The sequence below is a fragment of the Crocodylus siamensis genome, chromosome 3, assembly GCF_052110815.1.
Source record: "Crocodylus siamensis isolate JL-2025a chromosome 3, ASM5211081v1, whole genome shotgun sequence".
Classification (NCBI taxonomy): domain Eukaryota; kingdom Metazoa; phylum Chordata; order Crocodylia; family Crocodylidae; genus Crocodylus; species Crocodylus siamensis.
The window spans coordinates 259,579,835-259,589,504 of record NC_143397.1 but is presented as its reverse complement, the minus strand read 5'-3'; the positions used below and the strand labels follow the sequence as shown (position 1 = coordinate 259,589,504).

Sequence of the window (9,670 nt, the reverse complement as noted above, 5' to 3'; positions counted from 1 at the left end):
CTAGTATTTGTCAGCTCTGGGCTATCTCCCTTGCTGTGGGTCTCTCCCTCTGTCCTGTCCTCCTAGATTTGGGCTGGGAACATGCACTGTGATTGGAGACTCAGCTGTGGGGCAGTGGAGTGGAGTGGCAGAGGCATGTCACCATATCTGAGTGCCCAGGTAGAGCTGGTCTCCAGACCATGGGGCTTCCTCTCTAACCTGCCTGCAGGGCCTGGAAAGCAGAGGGAAAACCCATGTCCACAGCCACGTACAGTTTAGCTACTGGGATCTGCTAGCAGACAAACCCGCTGCGGTGCCGTTGACCTGTTGGAGAGCCCCTGCTGCCACCAGCCCTGCCTGCCCTCCTGGCATCAGCTCCCTACAGAGGAAGGAGAACTTGTAGTCCTGCCTGGCTCTGATCTCTTCAGCAGGATGCCAGGTGACTGGGCTGGGACCTCTGCGGTGGCCAGCTCCTGGAGAGGGGTGAGGCGGATGCTGTGGTCAAGCAGACACGGACACAGAGAGGTTGGCTTTTTTTTGTTCGTTTGTTTTTACTACAGTTACGTACAGAAACTATTCCAACAGAACGCAGACCACAAAAGTAACAGAAGAAACCGCTCCCGACAGCCTCCAAACCCACCCTCGCTGTTCGCTTGCATTTTCAAAATAAAATGAACCTAAAATCTCAGTGCCTGTGAAGCAGGAGACGGCAGCTTGCCGCGGAGGGGAGGTGGGGGGTGAAGGCCAGGGCTACGTGGGCTTGGGTGGGCCATGCGCCCCCGCTTCGGCCTGCTGCGCTCCCTGCCAGCCTGGGCCTGGGAACGCAGCAATGTCACTGGCTTGAAACAAGCTCCCCCAGCCAAGCCCCAGGGCCACCGGCCCTGCTCCATGGGCCAGTTATAGTGAAAGAACGAATGGAACAGGAACAAGAGACTCAGCCCCTTAACAGAGAGGACACACGACCCTGCAGACAAACCGTTAGTGTTTAAATTAGTTTAATTCTACATTCACTAGTTAAATAAATTACCCACAGTGAATACTGCAAGGAGGTTTGTGGTCTGCCAGTCACCAGCCCTGGCATGAAGAGACATGCTACAATCTTTATTTGTCTAGCACAGTACTAGACAGGTAAGGCTCAGCTACTGTGTATGAATTTTACAACGTCCAAGAGGAACGGGGTGACCTATGGAAAGGAGTGGAGGGGACAGGGCAAGGGGGTGGGTGGGGAGAAGCTATGTAAAAATGTCATTATTTACAGTTTTTTGACCATCATCTGCCTGGCAGAGGCCAGGGGATCCCGGACAAGCGCCATGATTCAGAAAGGGCCATTTAAAACATCCAACCCAGCAGGGGCCATGGTTGCTGCCCCTGGGATCCTAAAACCAGACTCTTAGGAGCTGCCACGCTGGAGCTGGCAGTCTGGGTACTCACCCCTCACTACAGTGCACCTTCTCCAGCCAACGCTTCTGTGTGGGAGAAGCAGGCAGGGCCTCCAGCCTCCCTTCTCTGTGTGCTACCATGGCCAGGACTTTTGTTCTGCTGAAGAAGGCTCCTGTCTCTTGGCTTCCAAAGACACGACAGGCCATGATCTTAGTGGGGACAGCCGCCAAAAGTAACCGCCAGGGGAGGCTGTGCGTCCTGTCCTGACACGCCTGAGTTGTCTCCCAGGCCACGGCTGGCCACAGAGCAGCATGGGGCAGAGGGGAAAATCAGCCTTTAACCCGTGACCTTTGCCCCGCAGCAGGAGTGCCTTTCAGACATGGGCAAAACAGGTCTGCACTGGCCAACCCCCTGTGCTGACTCAAGTGAGGGACCTGGAAGCAGGAAGGGAATGGGAAAATTCAGCGGTGACCAAACCTCTCTGCCCTCCTCAAGCCACACCCTCCATCCATTTCAGGGCGCTTGCGGTGCCCGACCTAGACTTTTCCAGACAACTACTGCTGGGAACGACTAGTTCTCTGCAAGACCTGGGAGGCGGAGGGGACTACTGCCAGCTTCTATGGGAGATCATCTCCCCTTCCCCACAGCCATGCTGGGGGTGATGGCAGGTATCAAAGGCACATAGCAAAGGGTTTCTAAGGGCATGCAGTGGAGACAGTGACACGCGTCTTGGAGAAGGTCCTAGTACTGCACGGTTCCCTGCCTCAGCTGGAGTTGCTGTGTGAAGCCACCGCTACAGTATGCCGGTAATGCCCGTCCACAAGCTGCCCCCCCATCATGGAGATGAGAACACCTGCATCCATTCTGTAGCTGGTTCAAGCAGAGGTCTCAGGCCCTGTGTATCATGGCGCTCAGCTGGGCAGCATGGACCCACTGGCAGGAAGAGTCTGCCGGTGCCTGGCAACTTCATTCTACACCATTGGTGATGCTACCCACCAGCAGAGCTCAGCTGGGCAAAGCTGCTGCCTATCCTGGGCTCCAGTTGCCTGGGAGAAGAGCTACTGAACAGAGACACTTGCCTGCAGAAACCCTCCAGCACTCATGCAACACTCAGGGGAGGGAGAAACAGTCAGAGGGGAACAGAGATTAGGCCACGAGCTGGGTTATACCAGCCTGAAAAATCCCAGGAAGGAAACAAGAGAGAGAGGACATCGTAAAACCATTCTACCCTGAAAAGGTCCCAGGCAGCCCCAGCGCCTTGTGGGGCAGCCCTTTGTGCTATACAATGGTTGAGTCAGCAAGCAACTGGCAGAGAGGAGAAGTGGTCCATGAATGATACCTGCAGCAAGTGCGCTGTCATCCAGAGGACACTGCCGAGCTGTAGCTGAGACAGCAGAGATGGAGCGGTATGGAGGAGCTCCCTCCTTTGTAAGGGCACGTTGGGCTGGAGCAGTTCCAGTGTCCCGTTGCTCCTAATACAGCTTTGTCGCTGCCCATCCCCTGAGTATGCTCTGATAGACTGGCCTGAAGTTCTCAAGCAGGATCCCGAGGAGTTCCTACCACAGGACGACATCTCTCTGCCCTCCCATGACATGTTCCCAAGCCCCCCAGCAAAGAGGCTTCTCTTCTACCAAGACATGCATTGCTCTGAGGCTGGGAAGGGGGCTTCTCAGGTACAAGTTCTTCTGAGGATACTTCATTTGCTTTGGGAAGCTTCTATCTGTTAGCTTCCACCTTGGTTTGAGGAGGGAACGATGGTGACTTCAAGAAATCAAACTAATACAGAGCTTGTTTGTATGGAGGTTCTGCACCTACACCAGCCCATTCAAGGCAGCTCTGGTTCCAAGCTGGATGCCCTCTGATCTATACAAAACAGAAAGCACCACTAAACTAAATATTAACCAAGACCCTGGTAAACAGTCACACTTCTGCCCTTGCAGCCGAGGAAAGGGGCATGGGTGGAAGAGAAATACCTTTGCCTGGTGCTTTGCTTTGTTTGACTAGTGGCTTTAACTAAATCTCATTCTCAGCATCATGGGGATGAATGCTCTCAACTCTTTCCAAAGAGATGTCCACAGTAGAACAGGGTGTTTTACAGCTGTGGTAGGAGAGGGAAACCTGCCTCGAGGCAGATGAGGCCTTTGCATTTGACTGTGAACCTCTTAAAACATGGCAGGACAAGGCCAATCTGTACTTCACCAACGCCAGGGCTGGCGGTCTTGGATTCCCAAAATTCACACGCAAGATGCTTCTAGATCACTTCCAATCACCTATACTACAATGGCACTGCCTCCCCAAACACCCCAACAGTAACAGCGTACTCTGCATGAGGGGCATGTGTCCATGTCTTATGGCAGGGCGAGCACTTTCACATGGACACGTGACCCATCCACGTTCCTCTTCCAGAATGTCTGCAGAACACAGGACCCTCACTGACTGCACAGCAGTGTCAGGGGTTTCCAGTACTCCTGGGGCTGTCTAGTCCAGTTCAAACCAGTGAATAAGCAGTAACAAGGTTCAAATGACAGAGGAAATGGTGGTCTGCACCAGCCTGCAGTACAGTCCTTGCTCCTCACAGCAAAATCCACTTTGCTCACAGTGCGCTGTCTGGGCCAGCCCATAACCGCACAATGTGTGAAGCTTTTCTTTCCTTGCTAAACCTCTGTGTGCTTGACACCCAGAAACAAACTGCACTAACCACAGGCTAGGAACAAGAGAAGGCAACTGCAATGCCGGCTTGCTTACTATCCTTTTCTCTCCCCTGAGAGTCAGGCAAGAGACGCCACTCCAGACTGCACTAAGCCAGGAGCTCAGATCTCAGCCCGATTGTTCCACAATGCTTCAATCCGAGTGCACCGTCTTTTCTGATCGGGCCTCAGACAGAGCCTGCAACTCACTGGATCTCAGGAGCCCACCACCAAGGAAGCCAGTGGCAGCACAGGGTAGTCTATCCAGCAGCGATCTGGTCGGTTCCATCGGTACAGAAGACAGGGAACCCCGAGATGGCCGAACATTACATTCATCTTCAAGAAAGCTCATTAGGACTGGACTAGAGGCTCTGTCCTGCTCCACATTCAACGAAGCCTTGGGGTAACTCTTGCATGTTGGAAACCCTTGCCCAGGACAAGTGACGGTCCTCATGTGCACCAGGCTAGTACGCAACCTCTGACCACAACGAAGAAGGACTCAGTGAAGGGGGAAATGGCTCTTTGGTATTTCATCAGCAGAAAGCTAAAAGGAGCTTTTACTCCTCCATGATGGATGTGCCTGCGTCAGCTCGCTACTGCAGCTAGCTAGCACCGGGCATTGCTCACTCACATCTAGGGCCATGGGAGTGGAGGAGGAGGAGGAGGAAGGAAGGGCCGAGCCTTATGGAAACTGGCTCTGCCACCAGCCCTCGGCCTGGGAAGCAATACCAGCAGCTCTCGCGGAGCATTCCACAAAGCTCCCTTCTCCGTCTTGGCTGAGCAGTCTGAACGAGCGGCCTGCACATGGCAGCAAGACCCTCCCTTGGCGCCATTATGCTCTACGACTCTTTAGAAGACAGCACTAAGAAACTATTAAGACTACTGACTAGGCTTCATGCTCAAACCATTCTCCTATTCCAGGGGGCACAGCAGACAGGCTCGGCAAGTTACCAACAAAAGGGCTCTGACTCCCACAGGCCTTTGCCTTTTGAAAGGCCCACGACAGAAGGTAAAAAAGCTCAGCAGAAAAACTGACACAATCCCGAATGAAAACCTAGAGTGGAGAAGGTGGCGTGACAGCTAGCCAAACCAAGATGGCTTCGCTGAGGGCAATGTCCGCAAGAGACGTGCCTCAGTTATGTCAGGGGTTGGCAGCCAAGAGCCTGCAGGCTGGATCCAGCTCATGGAGCCATCAGATCCGCCCTGCAGAGAGGTCCACCCCGGGCAGCAGAGAGAAGCAGTGGGGGGGGTCTAGAGCCAGCCCACTTGTCACCCCACCTGGGTCACGCCACCAGAGTACGCTGCCAGCCCCTGAGTTGCATCAAATCCCGTCCAGTTACCCCCTTAAAAAACAAAAACCCCTACCACTCAGCGTGACTTCTTTGATGAACACATCAATGAGGTGGCTGACCTTGGACATATGGTACGAATGAGTTTGTGATGCAGGTCTCATCCACCCCCCGGTAGCACCCCACATTTAAAATGTCTTAAAAACAGCATCAAATGACACATCCCTGTAGATCTCTTCACAATTTGGTGAGTGGCTGCACTATCCCTGTCCATAAACATGCGGCATATAGTCAATATATAAAAAATATTTATCACACTGTAAAATTGCATAATTGCTAGAAGAGCCTGGAACTGTTTTTTTTTTCTTCCTGTTTTGCAAGAAAATCAAGTTTTGGCAAAACCGGAAGGGACAGAATTTCACCCTGCATTCCGAAAGAGCTGAGCGAATTTAGATTCGGTTTCTACGGAGCTCCTCTGGTCTCAGGTAAAATGTCAGCCTGCACTATGTTGCACGCAGCTGCGAAAAGAAATGGCCTCTCGGTTATTTCTCCATGAAGGGCAATACAAAATGAATCTGAGAGACGGCGTTCTGTCTGTAGTATCCCATGATGTCCCTTGTGGGGGAAGAGGACTAAGAACCATTCTGATCCACTGGCCACCAGTACAGTCCAATAAACCCACTTCTACGTTCCTAGACAGTCAAGGTATCTTTGTTTAGGAATTACCAGGAAAGCTGGCTCAGTCCAGGAGGTCTGTGTCACAACTCTAGAGGAGATCATTCAATGTCCAGTGTAGGCCTTTTGTCATCCTCATCGTGCCTCTCCGACTCTTCCACAACAAACCATTGCAATGGTTAACGGCTGGACCCCGTGGCCAGGAGAAGGAATACTGGAATGAAGGGTTAGTTTGTACAAACTATATACAATGGGGGGTTGGGTTCTTTGGAACTTTTTCAAACGTAATGCACTACAGTAACATTGCCTCTCCCTGCCTCCACCCCCTCCCACTGGAGGGTGGAACTTCAACCCCATGGGCAGAAGCTCCCCAAACCACTGGCTGGCATCTTCTGAAACGAAAGAAAAATAGGATCAACTGAAAAATCCCCAGGTTTTTACTCTAACTAGTAAAACAGAGAGAGGCCCCATGCTGCACATCTGGTAAGAAACTCCGCACTCCCCAGCCCTGTCTCCCAGAGAGAGCTGCCCCAGCACTCCCCGCCCCATAACAGAAACGGGACACTAACAGTTATCAGGGTTTGTTCACACCAATGAGCTGCTGGAAGGAGGAGGAGATACAGGTAAAACCACCCCCTTCACAGCCCCCATGCTGCAACACCATGGCTACACACTTAACCACAACACCGTTCCTCTGCTCCTCCATGGCACAGCAGAACGGGTCGGAGCCACGGCTCCCTGACTTGCGTTTCAGAGCGCTCTCCACTCAGGCGCAACCAGGAGGCACCCGGCTGCCAGTCCCCCCCATGCCAGCCCTCCAGGAGGGGTCTGGCTCTGTTCCTGGCTGTCCCTAGTGCAGATGGGGAAAGGGGAAGGAGGAGGGAGGTGGTGACTGCTTACGCTGTTGCATACACATGCAGACGCTTTGCTTTCGTTTCCTTTTTGTTTTTTTTCAAATGATCGAATTAGTGTGAGATCACAACTGGCACAGGCAGCCATACGAGGTAACTGTGGTTCAGTGGCGCTTTCTTGGTAACTTCCAGCATAACTAAGCCTTGCCTACTTCTGTATCTGGAATATAAAAAGCCGCAAGTTGATGTTCTTGGCCGCCAGCAGTTTGTTACATTCCACGGAGTCTATGATGGGGAGCGGCACGTAATCCGTCTCATTGTTCTCATTGGTAAAGACAAAGTGATAGATCACAGGGTTGATTTTCACATCGTCGTAGGGTCCCTTGAGGAGCAGAAAGGAGCACTCCATAGGGGAGTTGATCTTGCTTTTCAGAATGAGCTGGAAGGAGAGAGTGCGCTTGCAGGACAGGTTGGGGTTGCGTTCAGAGTCATTGACGCGGGCCTTGAGCACCCAGGTCTGGTTCAGCACGGTGAACCTGGGTGTCTCGTAGTAGAGGCGTGTGATGAAGTCGTCTGTTCTGTAGGGACGGAACTGAACTTCTGCAACAGAACAAAAGAGGGCGGGGGAGAAAACACAGACAATTAACCAGAGCCGCTGGCAGCCTGACCATCATGTTCGAATTACCTGTCGCTACAGTGCAGGACCCTTCTTGACATGACGGAAGGAGACAACTGGGAGTGGATGGGCCACTGAAAGCCAATTAGTGTCAGGAGAAACATGACTTCTGGGGGTGGAACTCAATGCACTTGAATACTCCAATGAAAATGTTAATACAGGAAGCACTTTCAAGATGTATAAGACTGAGGGAAGGGGAATGGACGGGGTTGGGAATAGAAATACACACAGCATGAGTCAAATCAACTGAATACACAACCTTCTCAACAAGAGGAATTGGACCAATGGGGCATCCAGCCTCAAAGCCCATTTCCTCAAGCCCAGATGCTGACAAGGTAGTCTGAAGAAACCCCCTGAATGCACAGCTTCAGAACCCCCTGCCCGCCCGCCAGGAGGCCTCCTCCTCATCTCCAGTGCGCGCGGTGCATCTCTCATCGAAATCTGCGTGTGAAGGGGGAAGTCGATGTTCTTGCTAATGATCCATCTCATCTCTTTTCTCAGGCTTCCTACATTCCTGGCCACAGTCCTATCTTGTGAGTGCTGAGTTCCACAAGTTGCTTAGAGTGTCATGGAGCACATCCTTGCATCTGAATTAGCAGCTAAATATCAAACTCATGTCAGCTTCTGGAGTTGGGGTGCAGCACACAGTATACGGCTGTACCAAACTAGGCGGTGGTGGAAGCAGACCTGATAAAACGTGCCATCAAGAATGGCGAGATGGAGGCGACCTCCAAATCCCTCCTGATCTGTCAGAAAATGCTCAACATGAAGAACCCCCGAGAGTGCAGTGAATTCAGCTTTTGGAGGAGCGGTGGGTGGTCCCACCCTGAGATAGGAGTGCTTAGAAACAAGTCGAACACACAGACAGGATGCAGTTCAGATAACAACGCACGTTTTATTGGGATTATGCATACAGATCTGTCAACAAGGTCGTAAGGCACAAGTATGCATCGCCACAGCGCAACATCGAAGAATAGGGCACGTGAAATACAGACCTCGAGGTTCGGTAAGGTACAGAGAATCCCGGGTTTCGATACATAAAGACGTACGATAAATACATTGGGTAGAGAAGTTCCAAGTATGATTTTGCCAGTGCACTGTGCAAATGTAAAAGCCAGCCACACCATCCCCGGTACAGTCCGCCATCAGTCCATTTACCCCTTTCCCACCAGGGTCCATCATGCAACAGAGTTTTTCCAAATCTAGCACCTCTGAACAAGCACATTGTTGCACTGTTGCAAGTCTTTGCTGTACAAACCATGGACTCTCACAGCATCGCTACAGGTGCAATGAACCTTTAGGTGCATTTCAGACATAGTTACAGTCTTCACTGATTCCCGAAGAGGGTTAGAAGAGCACGGCAGGCAATACCTGGACAAAGGAGGTGATCAGTTATTCAAGCTACACAACATTTGTAACCCAGTGCTTTGAGGTACACCATCATTTTACTACCGGTTCCTACAGATAAGCTCCAGAGTCCAACCATACCTCCAGGCATCAAGAAATTTTATTGCTAACACCCATCTCCTCTGAAGGAAAACGTTCTACTGAGGGCAAAGGGCTTCTAAGGGCAGCTCCGGTCCCCCGGACACTGCTGCACTGTGTTTGGCAACACAAAATGGGGGTCAACCACAATGTCTGCTCTGCCCCATTCTCAAAAGTGCTCACCCTGAGCTAACTTATCCCGCGAGGGCTCAGCCCCCATACCGCCGTCACAGCCCAGCTGAGGCCGTCTTGGTTACTAGGCACCAACCATGTTCTGCACCTGTGCATGAATTCAAAGCGTGGGCACTACCGTGGTGTGAAACGGAACTTCTTTCCTTGGAGCCAACTGCTCAGCCATGTCCGTTGGCACCGACCCACGCCGTGCTGGGGAATCAGAAACTGAAGGATGGGAATCAACCAGCAAGACTGTTTGGTTTTCATGACCTGGGCTCCTAGTACGCTTCACGTGACACACGCTAGCCTAGGGAACGTTCCCAAAGGACTCCGCTTCAGCGCTACGAAGCAAAGAAATGGATGCAATGGATGGGATAGAACAACAGCGGGACACCACCCGTCTACCTCCTTGGTGATAGGCAAATAGACCTGGAACAGCCTTTCATCTCAAATGCTTCTGCCTGCAGCTTCCCT

The 9,670-nt window shown here is 52.0% G+C and overlaps 1 protein-coding gene across 2 annotated transcripts in view; it reads right to left on the bottom strand.

Moving 5' to 3' along the window:
- Nucleotides 1-511: 511 nt before the first annotated feature.
- The window catches only part of ZFTRAF1 (zinc finger TRAF-type and ring finger containing 1), a 47,108-nt gene continuing 37,949 nt past the window's right edge, over nucleotides 512-9,670 (bottom strand). Inside the window, exon 4 of one of the 2 annotated variants that reach the window (XM_090040835.1) lies at nucleotides 512-7,461. In XM_090040835.1, coding sequence (XP_089896961.1) covers nucleotides 7,070-7,461 — 392 coding nt within the window. In that variant the 3' untranslated portion in view covers nucleotides 512-7,069. Of the gene's footprint in view, nucleotides 7,462-8,407; nucleotides 8,909-9,670 lie in introns of those variants that run through there. The other variant, XR_016441515.1, reaches the window with a different exon arrangement.